At 61.3% G+C, this 26,467-nt stretch overlaps 1 protein-coding gene across 2 annotated transcripts; it reads left to right on the forward strand.

Annotated features, from left to right (window-relative positions):
- Window positions 1-8,473: 8,473 nt before the first annotated feature.
- Window positions 8,474-25,864, forward strand: SEMA3F (semaphorin 3F). Of its 2 annotated transcripts, XM_052678775.1 has the most exons (19): window positions 8,474-8,589; window positions 10,665-10,814; window positions 15,482-15,642; window positions 15,729-15,791; window positions 16,424-16,543; window positions 17,396-17,485; window positions 19,489-19,582; window positions 19,848-19,967; window positions 20,879-21,018; window positions 21,101-21,215; window positions 21,418-21,487; window positions 21,651-21,795; window positions 21,877-22,099; window positions 22,670-22,758; window positions 23,026-23,067; window positions 23,268-23,425; window positions 23,493-23,560; window positions 24,593-24,726; window positions 24,795-25,864. In XM_052678775.1, exons 2-19 carry the CDS (start codon window positions 10,703-10,705, stop codon window positions 25,209-25,211), a joined length of 2,361 nt encoding a protein of 786 aa, XP_052534735.1. In that variant the 5' UTR covers window positions 8,474-8,589; window positions 10,665-10,702; the 3' UTR covers window positions 25,212-25,864. The 2 variants fall into 2 exon arrangements, with proteins under 2 accessions (XP_052534735.1, XP_052534736.1); XM_052678776.1 differs by lacking the exon at window positions 17,396-17,485 and having other exon boundaries at window positions 24,795-25,863.
- The last annotated feature ends 603 nt before the right edge of the window (window positions 25,865-26,467 follow it).

Below are 26,467 nucleotides of genomic sequence, written 5' to 3' on the forward strand. Positions count from 1 at the left end.
TGAGTTCCTAACCCACGGGCAAGCAAACTGGACAGAGGGCTGATGGCACTGTCAGTTCCCACAAGGAAGAGATGGGACGCAGGGCCGCCAGCGCCCGCAGCTCCAATTTAGGCAGTGAAATGCGGCTGCTTGTGAGTCAATGCGCCGTGGCCCATTGCCTTCAGGCGACCCGCTCTCTGCCTCCCTGGGGACCCAGATCCATGGGAAAGCAGCCATGTAGGCTGGGGACAGGCTGAGGGACGTGCCTGGCACGGTGCACCCCCTCCTGTTCAGGCCTTGGCCTGCATCAGGCTGTGCTTCCCCTGCAGCTGGCCCAGGGCTGCCTGCTCCTTGCCCAGGGCCTTTTCTGGCCGTGGTTCATTGTGACCGATGTGAGCGCTGCAGAGCTCGGTGTGCCTGGGCTCTCCTGCCAGCCTCACGGCCCTGTGTGCTCATTGAGGTGAGGAGTGCGGCCAAGTCACTTGCACACTCAGACTCACCGTGGAGTGCTTGTTAATCACTGCTGTTTGTGACCCCTGGCATGGCTCAGCCCAGCCTGGAGCTGCCTTTAGCACGCTGTAGCACAGCTGTGGCCTCCCTGCCTACCCTCTGCTCTGTGTTTCTCTCTGCAGCTCCATGTCTCCCAGATAGCTTCACGCATTCCTCTTATAGAATCCTCTACCCCTTACCACCCAGGCACCACCACAATGCAGCCACAGGTGCCCGCTGCTCTGCCTGTGCCTCAGTTTCCCCACCTGGGCTGGTAGGGAGGAGGTTGCGTGCAACTGTCATGGCTGGGCTTGGGAATCGCCTGCTCTGGATTTCCCCACTCAAGTGGAAAGAAATCTGCTTCTAATTGCCCTACCACGTGCAGCAATGTGCATGCAATTTCCCGCCCAGGGGGTTGGGGAGGGGAGCTCCAATGTTCTGCGTAGAAACCAAAAGCAGCTGGGTGCTGGGATCTGGCTCTTGCTCCATTCCACACCGCCTCTTCCACCAGGTGCCCACACCTCAGCCCAAGGTATTGAGTGCAGGGAGCCAAGCCCAGCGTGCCAATCCCAAGGTGCAGCTCGTGGTGCTCCCCGTGTGACTGCGGGCAGTGGGCTGTGTGCCTGGGCCCCCTGCCAGGCAGAGCTGCTCCCCGGGGGGGCCTTGGCTGGGAGACAGCTCCGTGTCAGAGGCGTTTTCACAGGAATTTGTCACCACCTACAAAAACGGCTTTTTTTTTTTGCTTTTTTTTCCTCTCTCCCCCTTTAACAGCAACCAGAACTGAGCGAGCCACGCATGCGCAGCGGAGGAACAGCGGCCAGGCTTTGCTCCGGGTTCCTTAGAAAGATGATTGGGGATTTGCTCCCCTCCTGGTGCTGGGAGAGAAACTGCTCCCCCCATTCGGGCACCCCAAAGCAGCTTACAGCCCCGATCCCACACGCACCCTGCCTGGGCTCCCCATAGGGACGTGCCTCCAGCATCATTAGCGCCCGGGAGCCGGCACGGCGCGCTCAAACCCATTTGAAGTGCACTTGAAAAGGGTGGATTTGATGGGAGGAATGTGACGGCTTTTTGTTCTCTGCCTCTCGAGCCCCCCGGTTGAAGATGTGCGTAATGAAGAGCTGTGACTTTCACTCGGGTTATTTTGGGATGGACTACTTTTTTTTCCGAGCTGGTGGAAGACCATCAAAGCGGTGCTTTGAAAAATGTCCCAGTGTATAAATAACTCTGCTGAGAGCATAATAACGCGGGCTCCCGCGTGCGGCGCGCGCAGACGAGGCAGACGGCATCTGCCGCACCGCGCTGCATTATAAAAAGGAATTATTCATCCCTTCCTCTAATTAAGCAGGTTTGGCACGCTCGGCGCAGGGTGCGTGCAGTGGGCTGCCCTGTGGGCAGGGGGCACGGCCTCGTCCTCCTCTTGGCTGTGAGCTGGGCAGCTCCTGCTCGAGGTGGGATCCTGGTTAGGGAGCCGTTGCAAAGCCCCCCCACGCACACTTTGGGGTGCCTGGTGTGGTTCCGGGACCCCCAGCAGTGTGCCCTGGCAAGGACACCCAGCCGGGACCTCCCGGCACGGACTAATTTTAGGTGGCTCCGGAGGGGCTATTTTGGACCCTTTGCCTCTGTGTGAGTCACCTGCTATTTGCTGCTTCACAGGGGCTATTTCCGTGGCACAGCTTTACGTGCGCTCAGACAATGCTGCCCATGGGCCACGAGCCAGGTGCATCGCATCCCCCGCCAGCGGAGCGCCCTGTGCCCGTGGCACCGCGTGCCCCACAGCGGACACGAGTAGCCAAAGACCACCTCCCCACCGCCCCTGGGATGTGGCTGCCTTTGGAGCCCCCTCCCCAAATTCCTCCCTGAGGCACTAGAGAGGTGCGTGTGACGCTGGGGCTAAGCTGTGGGTGCAGTGACGCTTCTGCCCAGGACGAACACCGCCCCCCACGCCACCCCTCCCAAAAAACCCACCGCTTCTGAGCCCGCCAGGCAAAACCTGGGTGTTTCGGGGTTGTCACAGCAACGTGATGCACCTTTCTGGTTACCACGGCAACCCAGGGATGAAGTTTTTAAAATTCAGGCAAGGTAATTTCTTCTCATCTCTGCGGTTTCGTTATCGCTCGGCTTTGCCATTCCCTGGGGATGCAGCGCCCTGCCTCGCTCCTCTGCCAGCACGGTGGGAACTGGGAGATAAGGAGCACTGAGCTGGGCTATAGGGGGGGTGGGATGGGGTGGGGGCGGTGATGGGAGAGGGCAGGCAGGTGGAGGGGCACCCATCTGCCAGCCTGGGGGTGCACAAAGATGAGATGGGTAAAGAGGGAATGAACCGTGCCTTCATCTCCAGACCCCCTGCACCATTAATTTTCACAGTAAAGGCTCACCTGGTGGGGCAGAACAGGTCACCCCCACCCTCATGACACCCCATAGCAATGGGTGGTTGGCTGAGGGGGTCTGTGGGCACTTCATGGGGGGCTCAGCACACCTGGAACAGGCCGGGTTGTGCTGCGGGTGATGCACCATGGTGACCTCAGCATGAGATGCACGGTGAATCTCATCCCATGGATGTGTGCTTGCTGCTGTCTCCCTCAGGCACCTCCTGCTCCCTCCACAGCCCTGGCTCTGGAAATATCTAGCCTAGTGGGCTCCAGAAGGGGTGGCACAAAGCTGCCATGCACCCCTCGCGCTCCCATGAGCAGCTCTGCCACCGTCCCACTGGTTTCCAGGAGAAATGACAACGATAGCTTTGCTGTTGCAGTCTTGGGGCTGCAAGCCACAGGCCAGCCCAATTGATGTCCCTCACTGTGGTATCACAACTCCTGGGGTTTCTCTACCAAAGGGACCCCAAATACCCACGTTACTGGGGGACCCCACTGCACCCAGCCAGTGTCCCTGTGCAGGACACCTGGCCCCACAGATGCTGGGGTATGGGGGGATTTTATGGTTCCCCCTGCCCATGATCATTATCCCAAACTTAATTGGCACAACAGGGACCCAACCTCCATCCTTCCCAAGCAGGATGCTCCTGGGCGCCCTGCGGCTGCATCCCCATCACAGGGACATGCCATCAGCTGTGGGATGCAGGCTGTCACCATCCCTGCAGGGCTGCTGTCAGCCTGGGGGGACAAGCAGGCAGCATCTCTCTGCTGTACCTGCTGCAGCGCTTCCTTAATGACAAGTCCCCTCAATTAACTCCGCCGTGCCGGCTCATTAGGCTGCGCACGCTGAGCAGCATCTCGGCAAAGGGCTGCAGCAGTCTCACGGGCGTGCAAAGCCGGCTTGAAAATGCACAGCGATGCGCACGCACACACAAAAAAACCACACACGTCTGCACAGGCACATCCGCTCTGTTGCCCAAAGGGAAGATTGGAATGAGGGTCACGGCTCCTGCCTGCAGCGGGAACGCTCCCCGGGCATTTCCCCTGCAGCAATCGCTGGTAATTACAGCACCGATGGGCAAGGGGGGGATTTGCAGGGAGTGTAATGGGGAACAATGGTTGTTGGGGTGCAGTGGTGGTTGGGGTGCGGGCAGCGGAGCACGCACAGCCGTGTGAGATGTGAGGGCTGCAAGTCAAGGGCCCACATGCTGACATCCCCCCCCCCCCCCCCGTCCGCCCCTTGGCCCGGGGCCGGGAGGGCAGCAGGTGATGGGAAAGCGAGCCCCAGCCTGGACAGAGATGAGAGGCGGCCTCACAGCTGCAGACACCCGATGCCACCTGCCCCGGCACATGGACGGAGGACGCTCGGGATGTCCTCGCTGTCGCCACCGGGTCCCCGTGCCCCCAGGCTGTGCCGTGCCAGGAGCTCCCTGCCTGTGGGAGCCCCATCCTGTAGAGCCCCCTGCACCTCCATTCCAGGGAGCTGCAGAGGGGGCGAAGGTCTGTCTGTCCCAGATACCCATCTGCTGCATGCCGGCACATTCCCCTCCACCCATCCATCCATCCCCTGACCCATCTACCCGTCCATCTATCCGTCCTTCTGTCCATCTACCTATCCATCCAGTCGTGCATTTACCCATTCATCATCCATTCATCCATCCATATTCAATCACCATTCCCACCCATCCACCCACCCACCCATCCATCCATATTCAAGCTCCAACATTTCCATCCACCCGCCCACCCATCCATCAATCCATCCGTCCATCCATCCACCCACTCCCCCGCCCAAGATGTGCCCCCACTCACATGCTGTCCCCCATCCACTGTCCCTGGTCCATTGTCCCTCCCACACCACGTCCATCCAACCAGCCAGCCAGCCGTCCAACCGTCCATCTATCCATCCACCCCATTCTTCCACTGTCCAGCCAGCCAGCCAACCAGCCCGCCATCCACCTGTCTGTCCATCCATCTGTCTGTCCAGCCCCAGCTGCACGCCCCGCTGCCTCCCCTCACCCTGATTCTCTGTGTTGGAGCAGAGCTCTGCAATGGTTATTAAGCAGCACCCGAGGCATTTTCCCACCTCATGTCTCTGCACAGATCACACCGACAGTGGGAAAAAACGGAACGGCGCCAGCTCTGGGGCCCGTGACCTTTCTGCAAAGCCGTGAGCTGGATGATGTGGATCTGCAGCTCCCAGCAGGCTGTGTGTGCCCACTTGTGCCCGGGGCAGCTCGGCACATTGGCAGCCACGTGGCACAGGTGAGTGCTGCCCGCTGCGGTGATTCATCCCTGTTTCATCTCCCTTTGGCTCTCTGCTCCCTCAGCCTCTCTCTGAATGATTCGCCCCGGGCTGTTTTTCTCCTCCATCAGCCGCTGTGGCACAGAGGATCTCAATGACACCAGGTACGCCGCATCCGCCTGCGAGCCCCTCGCCTACTCTCAACGCAGGCTGCCAGCAGCCCTACGTCCTCCATCCCGTCCCAACATCCTCCATCCCTTGCCACTCCTGCTGCCCCAAACCTGATTTGTGCTCGTGCTTCCAGACATTTACCCTCAGCCCAAGCCAACGGGGCAGCTCGAGCCCCATCCCATCCCCACGCACACCCTTGGCACCAGGGGGGATGCGGAGGGGCTGCAGCACAGTGGGTCCCAGCTCACCTTCCCTGGTGGATTGAGTATTTTTGGCTGACAAAGAGCTAAAGGGTGGGGGGAAGAACAGAGGGAGAAGAGAAACAAAGAGGAAAAAGGCTCCTTTTTAATGGGGTTTGCAAATGGAAATTACCCTGCGGAGGTTGGCAGGGGGGCTGGGGGCTTTCAAAGCATCCTTCCTGCCCCAGCTGGTGCAGAGCTCCAGACCATGCGTGGCTCTGAACCTGGGCAGGGACAGGGGAAGGACGCGGCTCCCACCCCTCAGACAGAGCCCGGGGGGCTGTGGGATGTGGGGTCCATGCCTGATGGGGACGGGGTCCTGTACCCCTGTGCTGGTTGCCACGGCGACCCGCTTTGCAGAGCGGAACATTACTTCTGCAGGATTTTTGTGGTGGGAAATGGATGGGGAGAGGGGAGGGCGTGGGCAGCAGGGAGCCAGGGGGTGGGGAGGGGCCTCAAACAGCCCCCAGCCCCCAACTCCACCCTCCCACCCCAGCCAGGGGGTCTGCACCGAGACTGTACGTCCTCATTGTCCTGCAGAGGGATGAAGCATCCTTTTGGGGCACAGCAGCCAGCATCCCTCGAGGTTTCCTGGGGAGAAGTCCTGGGGGAAACCCCTCGATCCCCTGCCGAAACTCAGCAACAAGGAGCCTTGTGATGCCAAGAACATCCTACAGGTGAGCACAAAGGGGTCAGCAGCAGGCAGCACCCATGGCAGCATGCATACCGAGCACCAGGGCAGCTTTGGGTGACGTACCCCCACACCTCCCTGCACTGCTCCTAATCTCACCCCGTGCCCCAAAACGGCTCTCAGCAGAACTTCCCTTTGCAGACCCACGTGCATGGAGATGCCCCAGTTTCTGGCAGCCCTTGAGCCATCCCTGCTGCCACTTGCATGTCCTCCCCAGCTCCTTTGGTGCCCACCGATGCCCACAGCTGTGCCACTGACCCACTTACACGGCACGTCAGCATCTCGCAGCTCCCCATCTCCGCTGCCTGGCTGCCTCCTGAGAGCCTTTGGTGGCCCCAGGAAACAAGGAGGTTATCCTAAAAACCCTCATCTCCCGCAGGTGACACCAAGCTTGCGCTCAGCCCCTGCCCTGAGGGCGGCCCTGTGGGACACGCGGGGCTGCTCTCCATCAGGGCAGCCCCACGGGCAGCCCCCCGCTGCCTTTCCCAGCTCGTCAGCCTGTGAGTGGAGGAGATGACATCCCCGCCCCTGCCAAGACAAACACGGCGTCGGCCAAACACGCCGCGCTTGGCAAGCGCTGGCCATCCATCACGGCGGCCACCAGCCTCCCTGCACTGCCACAGGGCTCGGGGGTCTCAGCGTGAGGAGTGAGGGATGGGGCACAGCAGGGACACTGCCCATCCCTGGGTGACGGCAGGGTGTTGGGTCCCCAGCCCCTTGCCATGCAGACGGTGCCCCAGTAGCACAGCTTGGCTCTGGCTTGTCCCCAGGCAGAAACTTGGCCAGAGTTGTCTCCAGGCGCTTACAATAATAAAGTCCCATTTGAGCCAGTATCTGAGAGCCTGGCTGGAGGGGCAAAGGCTCAGCTATCCCGAACATGCATGGGGTTCCATCAGGGAAGCATCCCAGGGCTCCATCTTGCCTTTACCCTATGATTTTTACCTCTTCTCTCCTGCTCTGCATGGGTGTGCCTTGCTCCTGGCTCCCTGCATCCATCCCTGCACCAACCCCTGCATCTACCCCTGCACCCCCATCCCTCCACCTATCCAGAACAGGGATGAAAATCCCTGTCCACGCATCCATCTCTGCATCTCTCCATCCCCATCACTGCGCCCATCCCTGCGTCCCCATCCCTGCACCCTGCTCCCTACAGCACCGAGCTGGGGCACCTCAGGAGCCTGCTGAGCCTCCCCTGCTCAACTTGGGGCATACAGCCTACACAAATTGCATTCCTTGTGCTGCACAGGACAGATACTGCTGCCTGGGCGAGCAGTCAGGCAGTTCTGGGTTACACAGGGGAGGAAGAGAAGGGGAGAGCAGCTCTGGTGCCTTGTTTAAATGACACACAAGGGTGCGGAGCTGAGCGCAAGCTGTGTCCTGGCGATGGGGACTTATGCTGGTAGGGGTTTTCCTACCCTCAGCTCCCCCAACCCGGAGCCCACCAGCACTGCGAGCAGTGATGAGGGCTGAGCACAGCCGATGGCAGCGGCTGCCCCAGTTTTGTTGGCTGCAAAATGTGGGTCACCACCTACGGAGCGGTGACCGAGGGGACGTGGGGATGGTAGGTGACGGCTCGGTGGCCCTGCAAGGAAAGAAATGGAGCCGGGGAATGCGGGGAAGGCTTTGTGCTTAGTCCGGGCCTGGGGAAAGGGGCTCGGGAAAGGGGGGTGGGGGGGGGAACCACCGCCTCTTTTCCGACATTCCTGCAGAGCCGGGAGCTCTCCGGGTCGGGTTTCGGGCATTATTTGCACTGCTGATGCGAAGCGCAGGGACACGCAGCGCCGCACGCACACCGGGGAGAGCCGAGGGCAGGGCGTGCGGGGAGCGGCGCGGCGCGGGGCTGCGGGAGCGCTGCCGGGGGCTCTTTGCTCTTTGTGGCGGGCGGTTTCTCCCCGCGCCGGAGCCGCCGCCGCCCGCCGCCGCCGCCCCGGCGCCTCTCCCGCTGCGCCCGGGCACCCCGGTACCGCCACACAAAGGCGTCCCACCGCCCGCTCGGCTCCGTACCCCCGGGGCCGGGCCGCGCCTTCGGGGCCCGCCGATCCACCTCCCCCCCTCCCCATCCCCCCCGCGCCGTCCCCTCGCGGCGCGGCTCAACAAAAGGCAGGAGCGGAGGTGAGCGGGGAGGGGCTCGAACCCGCGGCCCGGCGGGCGGGAGGGGCGGGGGAGGGGCGGGGCTATGCAAATGAGGCAGCGGAGCCCCATGGCGAGCGCACGGGCTGCGGCGCCCACTCGGAGCCGGGCCGCCGCCGCAGCCCCCGGCCCGCCCCGCCGCGGGTTCGAGCCCCGCCCGCGCCGCCCCGCCCCGCCCCGCACCGCCGCTCCATGGGCCGGGGACGCGGCGGTAGTTGCGGCCGCGACATGGCGGGGGGCCGCGGGTGCCCGGCGCGGCGCTGAGCCCCCGCAAAGGTAAGCGTGAGGAGGAGGGAGGAGGCGGGGAGCGCCGTCGCGACTATCGCGATTGTCGCCGCCGGGAACGGGGACCGGGCCGCCCCTGCAGCCCGCAAACTTTCCGCCCCGCGCAACTCACCGCGGCGGAGGCGCGTCCCGGCACCCACGCGTGTTCCGATCCCGCCCGCGTCCCGGCGCCCACCCGTGTCACGCTCCCGGGCTGCCCGCCGCCCCCCGCATCCCCGCGGGGCTCCCCGCTCCCCCCGTTCCGGCGGTACCCACGCGCGGCGTGGACGGCGGTGGGCGCGGTGGCGGTGGGATCGCTCGGGCTGCTCTTGTACGGCCGGGGCTGCCCGGGGCCGGGGCTGCGCTGCGGGGGGGTTCCGGCCGCGGGGTGAGAGGCGGCGCGAAGTTGTGCAAAGTTATTTCTCGGGGCTGCGGCGATTCTCTTTTCTTTCTTTCTTTTCTTTTTCTTTTTTTTTTTTTTTTTTTTTTTTCCTCCTTTCCTTTTCTTTCCCTTTTTTCTTTCTTTTTTTTTTTTTTAATTAATTAATTAATTATTTTTTAACCATTTTTCCTTTCCCGCTGCTCGCCGGGCTCTCGCTGCCCTCCCCCTGCCCACCCCGTTTGCTTTTCTCCCTCCCCACATCGCTCCCTGCTGCCCGCGGGGGTTCCCTCGGAGCGGCCGAGCCCCGCGCGCTCCATCCCATCCATCCCATCCCGTAACGGGGAGCAGCCCCCGGCCCCGCTCCAGCCCTGCAATACCCGGGCGGAGGGAACGAGGTGGGGGGGGGGGCACAGAGCTGGCCAGGAATGCGCCCCCCCCGCCGCAGTTTCCAGTTTCCCGGAGCGCGCTGACCCCGAGGTGAGGGCTCCCGGTGCGCTGCTCCCGGCCGGGCCTTTTCCATGCAATGGGGCTCCCCAAGCCCCCCCCCAGGGCTCCCCCCGGCCCCCCCTTCCCCGCCGTCCCCTTCCTCCCTCCTCGCTGTGAGCTTTTCCCCTCCTCTCCCTCTTTTCCTTTGTTTGCCATCTCGCTCCCTGTCTCTGACGCGTACGCGGGCTCCATCCAAACGCAACAGTGGGATTTGCCAGAATTATTTCCTAAAAGCCGCCCCGGGGATGGGGGGGCGGGGTGGGGGGGTGGAATTAACTGCAACCAACTGCGGGTTGGGATGAAGCAGCGGGGGTCCGGCGGGCAGAGCCCCGGCTGCGGCACAATGGGTGTGCGCACGGCGAGAGAGAGAGGGAACCGAAATATTTAGGGAAACGTGGAGCCCCGGGGGGGGACACGCGCTGCACGGCCACCTTCCGGCAACAGTGCCCGCGAGGGAGCTCCTTGGGGACCGCAGTGGGGACACTGCCAGTCCCCAGGTGGCTCGGTGTGGTGGCATCCCGCTTTGCCCCCGAGGGCGCAGCGCGGCGGTGGCACGCAGCACCGTGCGCACCTCCGGATGTCTGAGCCCCCCGGGCACGTCCGAGCCCCGAGCTGAGCTCCATAGCCCCGAGGTGTGTGCCCGGTCCCCCGGAGGTCCCCAAGCTGTGGGGACAGCAGGGCGGTGTGTGTGCGCCTGGTTGGAGGCAGCTCAGTGGCCCCACTCTGTGCGGAGCCCCGGGGAGCCCAGCTGCCTGGCACACAGCGCGGCTTCTTTTTCTTTTTTTTTTTTCCTGGTTTTTTTTTTCTTCTTCTTTTATTTATGAAAAAAAAAAAAATCCTTTTTTTTTTTTTTTTTTTTTTTTTCCCTTCTTTTTCTTTCTTTCCTCCTTTTTTTTCTTTTTTTCTTTTTTTTTTTTTTTTGGTGTGTGTGTGTGTGTTCGCTTGTGGAATAATGAAGTCCAGATTTCCCTCCTGTTGGAAAGATGTGAGCCCGGCTCTGTGCTGCACTCAGGGCTGGGAGGGGATGGGGGGCAGCAGCCGGGGGGGGACGACGCAGCTCACCTGAGTGCATGCCGCAGCCTCACCCTGCAGCCCGTCCCCCCCAGTTCTGTGCTTCCCTCCCCATTTATGCCCATTCCCATGCTGTCAGTGGGGCTTGGCTGTGCTTCTCGCTGTGGCATCCCCCCCTGACGCCCGCCTCGCTGTCCCTCTCTGCCAGGCGTGCTCCCCCTGGACTGCCCCCAGCGTGCCCCCACAATGCCCGTAGCCACCGTCCTGCTCTGGGCCACCCTGCTGACCCTGGGCTGGCGGGCAGCCCACGGCAAGGACGGCGTGCCCCCCACCCCCAGGGTGCAGCTCTCCTTCAAAGGTAAGCCGTGGGGACCGGGACGGGGGGGGACACGCCACCCCATGAGCTGTCTAGGGTCACCGCTGGGATCTGCAGCCCTGTGGGGTGCCCAACCCTAAATCCTCACCCCGGGGGGCCCCCGGCTGCCGGCTCCAGACAGCAGCTTGCAGCCGCGCCGGTATTAGTGCTGGAGCTGGCGGGGGGCCGGTTTGAAGGGGGGGGGCGGGGGGGGGACAGTGGGAGGGAAGGGGGTTAATTAACCCTTAAGTGCCTGAGCCAATCAGGGGTGTGGGTCCAGATCTGGCACCCACGGTGCAGCCCTGACACTGGCATTTTGAGGTCTGGCATTGCTGACCACCGAATGCGGGGCTTTTGGTTGCAGAAGCAAAGGAGCAGAACTTGAATCACAGACCCTGCACTGTGGGCTGGTGCCATGGGTCCCCACGGGCACTGGTGTGCCTGCCTGGTGGTCCCACCTTATCTCTGGCTGGGGACACTCCATGGGGGGTGGTGGGAACATGGAGATGGGTGCTGGCTTTTGTTATCTCGCTGGGAGCCAGGCTGAAGCCAGAATGTCACCATCCTCCGCCCTGGGAGCCATGTGGGGCTGCACCATGTGTTGTTCCCACTGTGCAGATCAATGGGGACACTCAAAATGTGCCCTCACAGCCAGGGAGATGGGTGATGAGAGGCAGATGGGGGCTTGGGTGTGGGCTGGGCACTGTGCAGCTGGGGAGCAAAGCAGAGCCCCTGCACCATGCAGAGCGCAGCGAGTAGCAGCCCCAAACGCAGCCCGGGATTGTGCCTCGGCATGAAAATCCCTGGAATGAGGCAGCAGGACAAGCCTGGGCGAGAGGCAGGAGCAGTGCCTGCACAGCGCTGCTGCCCCTGCGGCTCTGCGTGGTCCTGTGCTGCGTCCCTGCTTCCCCCTCCCTGGGAGCTGGGGGACTGGATCCCATGGGAAGGCTCTGGGGGAGCTGGGACCTGCCTCTGCCACCCGGTGAGCCCTGGGCACAAATTAATTCCCAACATTCCATCACGTCTCGGGGCGATGTGCTCCCTGTGCACGTTTTACCACGGATCGCTGCTGCGATTACAGACGGGGACAAGAGGCAGGCTGCCTGCTGGGCATGGGAACAAGGGGATAAGGTGCTGCTGGGAAGGTGACACACAGGGACGGGTGCAGCATCCTCCCGGCATGGGGAGGAAGCGCCGTGTGCTGCAAGTCCCTGAGTCCCTGCGTCATCCTCAGTGAAACGCTATCGTGAGCGGAGTGTTTGGGGAAAAGCACACAAAGAAGGATGGGCAGTGGTGTCACGGGGCCGGCTCTGCGTCCCTGCCCTGCCTGGGACCGGGGGGACCCTCTTGTCACCGCCTTCCTGGTGCCGGGCAGGAAGATGACCAACATGGAAAGAACAGCGCGATCCTGCGCTGCCCTGGAAGAGGGAGAGGCTGCAGGGCCGCCCTGCGTTGCCAGCAGCTCTTCCCAGCGCCATGCCGGCCAGAAATAGGGTGGATATTTTTAATCACCTCCTTGCTTGTGAGCGATTTCCCCCGTGCCGGGCGCATCCTGCTGCCCCCTCTGCTCCGATTTCCTCCGCCGGGCACCGGGACGTCAGTTCCAGGAGTGATGGGGAGGATGCGGTGCGTCAGCGGGAGGAAGGCAGACGGGGTCAGGGCTGCTCTTCAAAGCATCCGTCCCTGCAGTCACCTCTGGGAGCCATCCCCGTGGGGCCGCTCCCCACCTTTTAGTAGGAAAAAATAAAACTCAAAAACTCAGTTTAGTAAGGGTAATAATAGCCACATCCCAGAGTGCAGCCCGTGCCCTGCCTCAGTTTCTCTGCCCCACTGGGGACATTGGTGGCAGATGGCTGTTTGGCGCCCGGCTAAGCTGCTGCAGCTGTGGGGCGCATCATTCAGTGGCTGCTGATAAACATGGCCAGATGGGGGGACACGGTGGGGACAAGGGCTGTGTAGCACCCGTCCCTTCTGCCACCACCACCTTTTTGGTATCTTTGTGTTCCTTTTGGTGATGAATTTGGTCCTGCTGGAGGGAGGGGGATGGATCGGTTTGGCTCGGCTGGCGGCCCCCTACCTGCAACAACCTGCACCGTTTCCTTTCTCGCTGCCTTAATGGCCGGTGGCAAACCGCCTGGAAAAGGCACGGCAGGGCTGGGTGTGGGGCAGCAGTGGGGTCATGGAGCATCACATGCGATGGAGGCTCTCAATGAATGGGTTTCCTTGGGGCTCTGTTGGGCTGTGGGTTGGGGATGTCCATCTGATGGGCGGGATGTGACCCCGTGCAGTGGCTGTGGGATGCTCAGTGGGGAAAGCCGCACTGGAGCCCTCTGGGGGAACTGCTTTGGGGTGGTTCAGGGCTTTCCTGCTGCTGAGGATGTGGCCATGGCAGTGTTACCCTGATGCTCACTGTGGGGTGTCCCCTATCCTCACTGTGGGGTGTCCCATGTCCTCTCTCCGCCTCCATCCCCAGGGGTGCCTCGCGGTCCCCTGCTGCTTTTGGGGGGTGGGATCACACAGGGAAGCCATCCATCCCCCTCCAGGCTCCGTGGCACAAGGTCTTTTTACAGGCAGAGTCCCAGTCCCTCCTGGCTGGGGATGAATCAGCATTTTTGGCTGGAAAAAAAAAAAAAAAAAGAAAAGAAAACCCAACCATCAACTCTGCTTTTTTTGGGGGGGGTGGGGAGTAGAGGGTGGGAGGGGAGGCTGTGCCAATGGGGGGGATTGGGCTCCAGTGCCTGGCGTGGGGCTGGCCCCGCTTTGATGTGGGGTTGGATCTGGGCGCCGTGGCACCTGTCCCTTGTCCCTGCTGGGGTTTGGGGCTGTCTCTGTCCCCATCCCTGTCCCCGCAGTGGCACCAGGGATCAAAGCAGAGCCGTTCCCATCCCATCCCGCAGCCCCCGCCGCGCTCCTGCGGCTCCCTACCACCTGTGAGCGGCTAAATGGGAAAAGAGCTTGGCTGGGGGCCACGGAAACTCTCTTATTACATGTAATTAGCTTAATTACATCATAAATAACCCATCAAGGGGTAGCGGAGTGACGCTCAAACAAATAAGCAATTCCGCTTTCCTGGGGCGACCCACCCGCGCTTTGATCGCCCCGATGACAGCACGTGGGTTCAATGCAGAGGGGGACGAACCAACCAACCCCTGCGCCCCTGGCCACCGCGTCGCCCCATTTTGGGGCTGGGGGATTTTGGACGGCCCGAATCCCGGCACGCGATGGGAGCCTGGTGGCCGTGTGGCTGTCGGGGATGCGCCGTGTGGGGCCGGGACCCCGATGCCGCGCAGCCCCGTGGCTCCGTCGGCACGTGAATTAAATTCATTCCCCCGGATTAAAATCAAGAGAAGGGCTCCCGAAAGGCTCTCCATCCGCACTGCCAGGAGCGGGCAGAGCGCTTATTGAATATAAACACGGCGTGTAATTTACATGCTAATTATGTTGAATGCACTACAAGCCCGTAATTAGAAACTAATTAGGTGAGAGCGGGTGTAATTGGCTTCGCAGCACAGAGGATGGGTGATGGAGCACCTGGGGAGGTGGCCGCAGGGCCCGGATGGGATTAACCCTTTGCTCACTCTGCTTTTTGGGGTCCCGCAGCACCCAGCTCTGCTTTTTGGGGTGCTTTGCGGGGGACGTAATTACATCACGTACTCCTGGCCCTATAGCAGTGGGGTGGGGTGGGCGCGGATCAGCCCACCCCACCAGGAATGCTCGATCCCCTGTCTCCCAAGGAGGCCACCTGTGTGGAATGGGGCAATTAAAAGGGGATTAAGGGGGGGATGAGCAGCAGTGGGATGTGCTCACTGGGCGTATCGACTAACCAGCGGCCCCACTGGGTACCCGAGGCTGGGGGATGTAACGGGGTGCTCAGTGCAGGGGGCCAGAGGTCACGGCGTGGGCTCACCTGCCTGTCCATCAGCAGCAGGGTGTGGGGTGAGGGGTCATGGGGGCATTTCTATTCCCCACTGTGATCACTGGGGCACGGAGGCGGCCCCAGTCCTGTTGTGCCATTGGAGAGGATGGGGACAGAATGGGGACAGGGATAGGGATACATCACTCAGGGAAGGACTGTGTCCCATCCCACCCCACCTGGGGCTGGGGGGAACATCCCGTAGCACAGCTTCCCAGAGCAGGACAGAGGAATCCTGCCTCGTGCCCAGAGCTGCCAGCCCCAGCACAGCCATCACAGCACTGGGAGACAGGGATGCTTTCTGGTGGAGGTGGCATCTGATGGTGGCACCCGTTGGGCATTCCATCCCACGCCTCGTGCTGGCTGCAGGGAGGTGGGGTGCAGCCCCCCGCTCCCCCCCGTCTGGCTGTGCCCTGCCCCTGCTGCGTGCTTCTTGGCGCCGTCCCACATCATCTGCAGCACTTCTGCCTTCCATCTGGCTGCCTCGCTGCACTTGTGAATATTCATGACCCTCATTATCCTCTTTCACTGGTTTCTCCCACACTCAGGCTAAAAATAACTCCCAAAGGGGGGTGCGGGCTGGGGGCTCCGCTCCCCCCTTCCCCAGGAGTTGGGTTCTGGGGCTCTGGTCCCTATGGGCTGGGACACGGGGACGCTTCTACAGCAGGGCACAGGAGTGTAGGGGTGACAGCAGAGGTTTGGGGAGCGTCGGCCGGGGGCGCTGCGGCGTGCTGATGTGTGCCCATTGGCCCCGCAGAGCTGAAGGCCACCGGCACCGCACACTTCTTCAACTTCCTGCTCAACTCCAGTGACTACCGCATCCTGCTGAAGGACGAGGACCACGACCGCATGTACGTGGGCAGCAAGGACTACGTCCTCTCGCTGGACTTGCACGACATCAACCGCGAGCCCCTCATCGTAAGCTGTTAGCGCGTGGGCCGCCTCCGCGGGATGGGATGGTGTGGGGCCAGCAGCCCTGCTCCTCATCTCCGATGTTTCCGCAGATCCACTGGCCTGCCTCCCAGCAGAGGATCGAGGAGTGCATCCTATCGGGCAAGAACAGCAATGTGAGTGTCACCCAGCGAGTGGAGGGCTGGTATCCTGCTGGGGCCCAGCTTGGTTTATCACAGTGACTTTTGAGTCCCCGTGCCGTTGGTTGCCGCAGTCGTCCCCGGGGCTTTGATGGCCATCATGAACCCACTTCTGGGAATGGCAAAGGGCTGGTGGCCACTCCGCTGATGGCGATCCATGCCCTCATGGAAAAGTCATGGCCGAGGTGTCTCGGACTTGCCGAGACAGGAGTGACAGTCCCAGGTGTGACCGTGTCCTTCTGACCTTTCTGTCCCAGCTGAGCAGAGTTCTCCACAAATCTTCATCCCACTGACAGGGCTGTGCCCTCAGGTGTGCCAAAGCCACGGCCCACATCAACCCATGATCTACACCAGCCCATGGTCTGTACGAATCCATGGCCCATGCCAACCTGTGATTCACACCATCTCTTGCCCTGCACCAGCCCCATGCCATATGCCATCCTCCTGTCCTCCTGGCTCCATGGTCTCCTTCCTGCCTTCTCAGCTCTTCCTCTGGGGGATGGACCCTACAGTGCCACCCCAAGTATGACTGGGATGGAGCCCAAGGATCCTGCTGTATATGTTGCCCTTGGTCCCTTGCATAGCTTCCACCATCCTCTCCTTCCCAGGGGGAGTGTGGCAACTTCATCCGCCTGATCCAGCCCTGGAACCGGACTCACCTCTATGTGTGTGGCACCGGTGCCTACAACCCCATCTGCGCCTTCATCAACCGTGGGCGCAAAGCACAGGTAAGGGGTGGGGGGAAGGGGTCTGCGGTGGTGCCCATGCAGGAGGGCACATCCTGGGGCCAGTGCCAGGGAGCTTGGGGGACTGTGACAGGCTGAGCTCCAGCGAGGTGAGGCTGAGCATGGCCGAGACTGTTCTGCAGCACAAGGACTTCTCTCTGCACTGGGATCCCACACCAGCCCTACGCCGATCCAGCAGGGGAGGTGCTGTTGCGTGGAGCCCTTCAGCATGGATGTTCCCTGCGCTGCTCCAGTGCCAGCATTCCACAAGGAGAAACGTGGTGGCCTGGTGCCATGAGTGAGCAGGGACAGTGGTGGCACGTCCCTTGGGATGCTCGGATGCCAATGATGGAGAACATCACCCCGCCCTGATGAGCACAGCTTGACACGAGAGAGAGGCTGTGGAACCCTGCGTGCTGGGTTGGATGTGCAGTGGAAGAAGTTTTGGGTGACCGCTGTGATGTTCCTTGATGGTGTGCTGACCTCTGCCCCGGGTCCTGTCCTCGAGGGCAGTGCTGCCTGCATGGAGCAAGCCAAGCCGAAGGAAACGTGGTGCTGCGTGAGGATGGGGCAGCCCAGTGCTCCACCACTGCCAAAGGGAGGCACTCAGACTGCTCTAACCTGGTGCCACCGGTGGCATTTCACTGTCACAGCATTGGAGATGATCAGGGATGCGCTCTGAGGACAGCATCGGACAGCCCTGGGGGCGAGGCTCTATGTCCCTGCAGAGCCAGCAGAGAGCACGGTGCCACGCACAGTGCCGTGGGGACAGTCTGCCAGCACCATCCCGCAGCCCCCAGCCCGGGGGTTCCGTCCCCCCCTGCTCTAACTCTGTGCCCTGCTCCTTCTCCCCAGGGCTTTCCGCCGAGCCAGCCCCTCCAGCCGGGAGGCCGGGAGAGCAGAGCCGCCGATGGCCCCCGCAGCCCGAGACCAGCAGAAAGCAAGGTGGGAACGGGTCTGGGGGCCCGCCGCCGCTGTCCCGCCTCGCACTGGAGCTGCGGGCTCCTTCTTCCCACCGGCAGCTCCTGGGCTGGGGGCCCCTCGCTGTGGCCCCCCCCACTGCCTCCCCTCCTCTCTGCAAAGTGCTCTGCGGCGGCCGGCCCGGCGTCTCCTCTCTCCTGCTCTCACTAACTCTTTCCTCCTCGTCCCCAAGGGGACACTGTCAGGGGTGGCAGTCATCCCTCAGCCTGTCTCCAGGCTTGCTGCATCCCTACAAATCCGTTTGTCTGCAGAGGCAGGGTGCTCGAGAGAGCCGTGTGCTGGAGGTGTTTTGGTAGGGTCGACAAAAGTATTGCTGAGCAGCTGCCTGGCCAGCATCCATCTGCTTTGCCCTGCCTGGGGAGGGGGCCTCGTTCCGTCAGTGGAGTCAGGGAGGTGACGTGCCCAGGTTTTGGGGACAGCCAGCATTCAGCCTGCCCTGACAGTGTCTCCCCTTGGACTAACATGGGTCAGTGCATGGGACAGGGCACGTGTAGGTGCACAGACAGGTCCTGCCTGTCTCTGTCCCTGCCACGTCCCCTCCTCCCTGAGAGGGACATCCCCATCAGCACAGATTAGGAGAGCACAGTGTGATGCTCTCAGCCACCAGCTCTGACACAGGCACCTCTTTCCTTGTGCTGAGGCTGGACGCATTTCTGATTGCCAGTTGGGAAGCAACAGTGCAAATGAAGCACTTGCATCAGCTCACAGCTTGCCCAGTGGGGAGGTGATGTGGCTCGTCCCATGGATGGGTTGCCAACAGGACTGGGGATGGAGAAGCTTGTGGCAGTGACAGAAACATGGTGTGGCAATGAGGATGGCAAAAGTGAGGTGTACCAGCAGGGCCGTGCCCATCTCTAGCTGCTGGGCTGGGTGCCCATGGGCCAGGAGAAGCTGGCACGAGCAAGACTTGCATCAAGGGATGCGTGGAGAGAGGAAAAGCCTCAAGCAGCTGCCAACCCTGTGTCTGGCATCCTTGTGGCAAGTGTACCTACAACTAGCATGCCCTCAAAGCTAGTTGTTCCTACGGCTAGCACTAGCATAGATTACATCCCCATGGCCAGCATCCCCACCACTAGTGTCTCCACGACTAGCACCTCCATGGCTAGCATCTCCGTGGCCAGCATCCCTGTGGCTAACCTCTTCATGGCTAGTGTGCCATGGCCAGCAGCCCCATGGCTAGCATCCTCACAGCTGGCATCTACAAGGTTAGCACCTCCATGGCCAGCAGCCCCATGGCTAGCATCCCTGCAATTAGCATCCTGTTGTCCCCAGGTTTGCTGTAGCTGGCCAGCAGGATGGCGGTGGCCCCACACACAGCTCTCCAGCCTGTATTCTGTGGGGACCCTGCTTGTCCTATCATTGAGGCTCGCAGGGCCTTGCTGTGCATGCTGGGGACATGCAGGACATCCCTGCCTGGCCCTACATGCCCTGGGCTGGCAGGGCAGGAGGTTCCACGTGGTCTACGGGAAGCGGATTTCATTTCACCCTGGCATAGGGGTTGGTGCCGGATTTGTTGCAGTGGCAGCGAAGAGAGCAGCTGCCAGTGGTGGGGTGGCAGGCCCTGAACCACCCGGTGGATGTTGGTGGAAGACAGCTCCTCAGCGGCTGTGCCTGCAGCCAAACCCTGCCTGCAAAGGACTGGAGTTGATATCATCCCAGAGCTCCAAGCAGCTCCTGCAACAGCTTGATCCCTCCGTGCTGACGGGCCAGGAAGCAGTGTAGAAACCCTGCAAGCAATAATGGATCTACGTGGTGGAGGGCATGGAGCGGCACCCAGCATACACTGAGGAGCACCTCCCGCAGACCTCGACTTCCCAGGAGCCCTGCAGACCCCAACAGGATCCCACTGCATCCATCCTCTGCTGGCAGCCACCGCACTCCATCCCACAGAGGCCTCTGCCTCAGAATGTGCCATGGGGATGGAGGGGGAAATTGTCACAAGCTCCTTGTTCTGCTTTCTTCTCCAGGATTATATCTTCTACCTAGAGCCGGACAAGCTGGAGTCAGGCAAAGGGAAGTGTTCTTATGACCCCAAAGTGGACACCGTCTCTGCATTGATAAGTGAGTCCTATGGCTGCCGGGGCTGGGTGGAGGGGACATTGCCCGCATCACCCCAATGTCCCCAAGCAGCTGGGCTCCCACTGCTGCAGGCACTCGGGCACCAGGCACTGTCTGAGGGTTCCTTGCAGGCTGGTAGCATCCTCCATTGCTCTCCAGATTGGTCATAGGCAACATCTCCCGATTGCCTGCTGACTCCTGGCCAGGGCTGGATGGGGCGATGGGAGAAGGTGCAGGGACCTGGGGCCCTGATTCCTTCCCTCTGCAGATGAAGAGCTCTATGCCGGGGTCTACATTGACTTCATGGGCACTGATGCAGCCATCTTCCGCACGATGGGCAAGCAGACAGCCATGAGGACAGACCAGTACAATTCACGCTGGCTCAACGGTTGGTACGGGGTGTCATCTGCCCAGGTGCCCTGGGGATCCCATGCTCCGACCGTAGGGATGAGATAGGTGGTGTCCTGCTGCATCCTGCCCACGGAGGTGGCAGCCAGGGGCAGGTGCATGAATGCTGGAGTGGAAGGGGGGATGGACAGATGCAGCTATGGTGGATGGATGGATGGATGGATGGATGGATGGATGGATGGATGGATGGATGGATGGATGGATGGATGGATGAAGAGGAGGCTGGGTGAGTGGATGGATGGATGGATGGATGGATGACAAACAGATAGATTGACAGATGGATGATGTATAGGTGGGTGGGCAAATGAATGAGTGACAGGTGGGTGCAAAGATGAAGGATGAATGGGTGGGTGAATGAGTGGACGGGTGGATGATAGATGGATAGGTGGAGGGAGAGAGGAAGGAAGGGATGGATTGATGGATGGATGGATGGATGGATGGATGGATGGATGGATGGATGGATGGAAATCTAGAGCAGATGGACAGAGGGATACCTCTATGGAGCATGGTGACAGACATGCTGGGGCTTTGCGGAGTGGTGGGAGCACCCAGCTGGTGAGAGGCAGGGCTGCCACTGGCATAGCCTATGTATGGGTTTTCACAGAGCTGAGCGTTCAACCATGTCCCTGTAGCCAGTGACCCTGAGCGCTCTTCCTGCCCCCATAGAGCACCCCTGGCCCCAGAGCTGCAGCTGAATAAACAGAGCAGAGCAGATGGGGTGGTCCTGCTGGGCGTGAGGGCTGCCGGGGCAGGGATCGAGGAGGGGGAGCTGTCAGCACTGGCTGGGCACAGGCTGATGGATGGCGAGGGGAAGCCATCACACTGGTGGCTTTGCAGCAGCGGGGGCTGTGAGTGTTCCCAGGCTGACAGCACTGCTTCGTGCCCTTGCAGACCCTGCCTTCGTCCGTGCCCAGCTCATCCCTGACAGCAGCGAGAGGAATGATGACAAACTCTACTTCTTCTTCCGGGAGAAGTCTGCAGATGCCCCGCTCAGCCCCGGCGTCTATTCCCGCATCGGGCGCATCTGCCTGGTGTGTGCAGTGGGGTGGCGGGGTGCAGACAGGGGCTGGTGGTGGGGTGTGTGGGGCTGAGTGCTGAGTCCCTGTGACACAGAACGATGATGGGGGACACTGCTGCCTGGTGAACAAATGGAGCACCTTCCTGAAGGCCCGGCTCGTCTGCTCCGTGCCTGGACCCGATGGGATCGAGACGCACTTTGATGAGCTTCGTGAGTGCATGGGCTCCTTGGGAGGGCACGGGGTGACCCCCGATGGTCCATCTGCACCCCCATGCCCTGGGGTGGGGACATGGCACACCTTCCATTTGGGAGGGCTGAGAATTCCATTGCTGCCCCACCATGGGAGAGCGCAGCCCACACAGGTGTCCCCAGCCACCCCCTGGGGGTAACACGCTCTTCCTTCTGTCCCAAGAGGATGTCTTCATCCAGCAGACGCAGGACACCAAGAATCCTGTTATCTACGCTGTCTTCTCCGCATCGGGGTGAGTGCGGTGCCCTTGAGACGTGGTGGTCCCTGGGGATGGGGACTTTTTGTGGAGGTGGGTAGAGGTCCTGGTGACGTGGAAGTGGGGTGAGGTGGGGATGCTGGCGGTGTCAGCACGTAGGTGGCACACATCCCTGAGGCTGGGCCACTCCTCCTGCCAGGTCAGTGTTCAAGGGCTCGGCCGTCTGCGTCTACTCCATGGCCGACATCCGCATGGTGTTCAACGGACCCTTTGCGCACAAGGAGGGCCCCAACTACCAGTGGATGCCCTACACGGGCAAAATGCCCTATCCCCGGCCAGGCACTGTAAGTAAGACCTCTGGCACTCGTGGAGATGATAGTCCCACGACACTGGAGACCCCACCAACGCCTTTTGCCTGCCCGCAGTGCCCCGGCGGGACCTTCACACCCTCTATGAAGTCAACCAAGGACTACCCTGACGAAGTGATCAACTTCATGCGCTCGCACCCTCTGATGTACCACTCCGTCTATCCGGCCCACCGGCAGCCTCTGGTTGTGCGCACCAACGTCAACTACCGCTTCACCACCATCGCTGTTGACCAGGTGGACGCGGCAGATGGGCGCTATGAGGTGCTTTTCCTGGGCACAGGTACCCACGCCGCGCACCGCAGAGAACGCAGCATGCTCCAGCGCGGCCTCACAGGGCACGGGCACTGCCGGGGCAGGGTGCCTCTGCTGGCACCTCTGCTCCAGGGTGGAGCAGGGCGAGGGGCTGAGACCCCTGTGCCATGGACCCTGGGAGTGTCGTGGCCTGTCCCCTGTCCTGGTGCCCATCTCAGGACAGCGCCATCCAGGCTGGTCTATCCGCTGTCTCGGTGTCCATCCTGGGACATCCAGCCCCATCCTTTCCACGGCCCAGGCCCAACTCTCCTGCCTCATTCAGGAACACCGTTGTCCAGCCCGGTGCTTCCCCTTCCTTATTGTCCACCGTGATCTATCCTGGTCTATCCCAGTGCCTATCCCAGTTGCTGTCCCCCTGTCCTGGGCAGTGGCAGCTCCTAGCTGTGAGTGGTGACCTGAGTGTCACAGCACAACCAAGACAGATGAAGATGGGCATGGGGGGTCCTTCCTGGCCCCATCAAGGACCCCATTCCCAGGAGGGGAGGGCACGGGTGCCCAGCTGGTGGCACTGAGGTCCAGGCACCCTGGTGTCTTGCAGATCGGGGCACGGTGCAGAAAGTCATTGTGCTGCCCCGGGACGACATGGAGACAGAGGAGCTGATGCTGGAGGAGATCGAGGTGTTCAAGGTAAGGGCTGGGTTATCCTACAGCTGCTGCTGAGCATCCTTTGCTCACCCCATGCCCAGAACTGATGGGACACCACCGCCACCAAGTGTCATTGTCCCAACCCTGGAGCTTTTGGGACACCAACCAGTCCCATGGATAGTTCCTGGGAGACCTGCAACATTGTCCCTCTTCCTGCTGATTCTTGTAGCAGCCCCCCAGCTATTGGTGTGGGCCTGGGGGATGCACTCTGTACTTCACTCCATGTCCTTCACTCCTGCTCCCATCTAGGTGCCAGCACCCATCAAGGTGATGACCATCTCCTCCAAGAGGGTGAGTGATGTGTGGCTAGATTTGGGGACTAGGACATCCTGGATGCCTGTTGCCACCATAGTATGACACTGAAGAACCCCACGTTCCCCTGAGTGCCCCTGAGTGGCTCTGGGATGCACGGTCCCCACTGCTCCCAGTACTGGGCACAAGGCCATGTGGCCAGGGGGCATCTTACCCTGTCCTCTCTGTTCCCCCAACAGCAACAGCTTTACGTGTCCTCAGCCGTAGGAGTGACCCACCTGGCCCTGCACCGGTGTGATGTATATGGAGAAGCCTGTGCTGACTGCTGCCTGGCCCGCGACCCATACTGTGCCTGGGATGGCAAGGCCTGCAGCCGCTACTCAGCATCCTCCAAGAGGTGGGGATCTGGGGGAGGGCATGGGGGCCCAAGAAGGTACCCCAGGTCACCTCCTGCCTCCTCTCAGGCGGAGCAGGCGGCAGGACGTCCGGCACGGCAACCCCATGCGCCAGTGCCGAGGCTACAACTCCAACGGTGAGTGGGCATGGCATGACCCCAGAGAGGGCAGAGGGATGGGGCAGGACCTGGGGAAGCATGAGTGATAGGAGGTGGGAGAATGTGGGCAATGGGATGAGTGGGATGAGTGGGTGGTGGTGGCTTTGAGGGCTGGTGGGCGTCTGGGTGGATATATTGGAAAAGTATGGGATGAATTGGAAAAGCACCGTGGGGTGGGCAGGTGGGTGGGTGGATGGATGGATGGATGGATGAGGTGAGTGTGTGGATGAATGGAAATACTGGAGATTGAAGACGGATGGATGGATGCATGGATGGATGGACAGATGGATGAGCGGGTGGGTAGATGGATGAAAGGATACAGTGGGGAGAAAAAAAAGCACAGATGAGTGGATAAATGCTTTGGAGAAGTTGACCATGGTTGGATGAATACCCTGGGAGAAGGAAGAGCACATATGGATGGCCAAGTGAGTAGATGAATGAATGGAAATGGTAGATGAGTGGGTGAGTGGGTGGATGGGTGGATGGATGGGTGGGTGAATGGATGGATATACTGGGGAGAAAGAAGAGCACAGATTGATGTATGGATGCTTGAGAGGAGGATGACCATAGACAGTGCATACACTGGGAGAAGGAGAAGGAGGAGGAGGAGGTTGACCGTAGATGGATAAATGGATGGATAGATTGGAGAGAAAGAAAAGTACAATTGTATGGCTGGATGCTTCAGAGTAGGATGGCCGTGGTTGGGTGTCTACACTGGGAAAAAGAAAAGCACAGATGAATGTATGAACGGGTAGATGAATGAATGGAAATGTGAGAGGTTGAAGATGGAGGGATGGGGAGGTGGGGGAGTAGATGGATGCGGAGGGGAGAAAGAAGAGCACAGATGGATGATTCAAAGAAGGATGACCGTGGATGGATGGATAGATACATTCAGGAAAAGGAAGAACACGTCTGGATGCTTCAGTTGCATGGGGCAGAGCAACATGTTCGGCAGGGAGATGGGGCCTGGGGACGAGCGTGTGTGCTGACTGCCATGTCCTGCTCCTGCAGCCAACAAGAACACGGTGGAGGCGGTGCAGTACGGGGTGGAGGGCAGCACCGCCTTCCTCGAGTGCCAGCCCCGCTCGCCACAAGCCACCGTCAAATGGCTGCTGCAGAAGGACAACAGCGACCGACGGAAAGAGGTAGGAGCCGGGTGCTGTGCACGGCGTCCAGCCGGTCGGCATCCAGCTGAGCCCCTCTGTCCCCGCAGCTGCGCACAGAGGGCGGCCGGGCACTGCGGACAGAGCAGGGCTTGCTGCTGCGGGCCCTGCAGCTCTCCGACAGCGGCCTCTACTCCTGCACCGCCACCGAGAACAACTTCAAGCACACGGTGACCAAGGTGCAGCTGCGCGTCCTGGCCGCCCGCGCCGTGCACGCCGTCCTGCTGCAAGGCGAGCTGCCCCCTGCCGCGCTGCCGGGAGCCCCAACGCCGCGCTACCAGGACTTGCTGCAGCTGCTCACCCGCCCCGAGCTGGGACTCCTCGACCAGTACTGCCAGGGCTTCTGGCGACCGCCGGCCCCCGGCCCCCCCGAGCCGCTGGCTGCCCTCAAAGCCAAGGAGCTGCAGGACCAGAAGAAGCCACGGAGCCGCCGGAATCACCCGCCAGAGAGCTGCGGGCACACATGAACCCCTCCCCAGGGACTTTGCTAGCACAATGGTCTATTTTTCCCTCCTTTTAATATTAAAAAAAAATATCTATAAATAAATAAATATATATATATACCCACACCCATGCAGGCAGACACGCACGCATGCTCACACCCCTGCCCCCTCCCGCCGTCTCCTGCCGGCGGTGGTATTTATTTGCAGGTTGTACATAGTCACTGGGGTGACACCAACATCACCTCCCGGCACTGGGGACGGTGGAGGACCTGGGGGCGGCTGCGGACCGCGCCTCTCGTCCCTCCCCTTCCTGGAGTTCCGTGAGGCTCTGGGTCCTGGTGTGATGGGCGGTCCTGGTGCAGGACGGGGGGATGCTCTTCGGGGTATGGTGCTGTCACACACAGAGGGACGAGCCAGTGATGGGAGGGGACAAACGAGCAGTGAGAGGTGGCACTGGGTGAGCTCAGTCTCAGTGCCTCAGTTTCCTCTTCTGGTTATTTTGGAGCCAAAGCTGGGAGGAGGGTGGGCTGCAGGCACAGAGACATGGCCTTGACCCCTGCTGGGGACAGGACACCGGCCACACGATGGGGACACGGCCAGGAGGGGTAAGATGGGGCATCCTGCCCATCGCTGGGGTTGTAAATAGTTGTAGGGGAGGAGTGCAGGGGTGGCCAGTTGTCCCCCCTCCCCACAGCCTGCAGCACGCCCAAATAAACACTGGCTTTGGGACAGATGCCTGTGTGTGCTCTGTTGGGGACAGGGACATTGCTGAGCTCTGGGGGTGGGATCCAGGAGAGCACATGGTGGGGTGCTGGGAACATCGCAGGGTGATGGAGGGGACTCTGGGCACGGGGACGTGACGCAGGAGGCCATGGTGGGCGCTGTGGGGGCACTCAGAGTTGCCACTGGGGGCATTGCAGTCACTGCCGGGGGGACTGCGGTCAGGCATGGCCAGACTCGGACAGCAGTGGGGGTACTGGAGGCAGTACTGATAGCACTGGGGGGATGGTACAGCTCTGCGCTGGTCTCTGCTGGACTGTTCTGGTCTGTACTGGTCTGTACTGGGCTGTGCTGGTCTGTACTGGGCTGTACTGGGTTGAGCTCGTCTTCGCAGAGCTGTGCTGCGCTATGCTGGGTCGCTCTGCCCTCTGGCGGCCAGACTCGGCACTGCAGGAGCCCCGCGGAGAAGTGGGGGGGGGCACAGGGGACAGCGTGGGATGCTGGGGCTGGGGGACGGGGGCTGTACTGGTGGACACGGGGCTCTGGGACACGGGGGTGCT

This window comes from Tympanuchus pallidicinctus, unplaced genomic scaffold (assembly GCF_026119805.1).
Source record: "Tympanuchus pallidicinctus isolate F22 unplaced genomic scaffold, pur_lepc_1.0 scaffold17, whole genome shotgun sequence".
In the NCBI taxonomy this organism is placed as follows: Eukaryota; Metazoa; Chordata; class Aves; order Galliformes; family Phasianidae; genus Tympanuchus; species Tympanuchus pallidicinctus.

Bases quoted from the DNA above. Each gene is read 5' to 3' on its own strand.
- SEMA3F (XM_052678775.1), top strand. From the start codon at position 10,703: ATGCCCGTAGCCACCGTCCTGCTCTGGGCCACCCTGCTGACCCTGGGC. The intron at 10,815-15,481 runs GTAAGCCGTGGG...TTGGCCCCGCAG, and splicing joins GGTGCAGCTCTCCTTCAAAG to AGCTGAAGGCCACCGGCACC. The intron at 15,643-15,728 runs GTAAGCTGTTAG...ATGTTTCCGCAG, and splicing joins TCAACCGCGAGCCCCTCATC to ATCCACTGGCCTGCCTCCCA.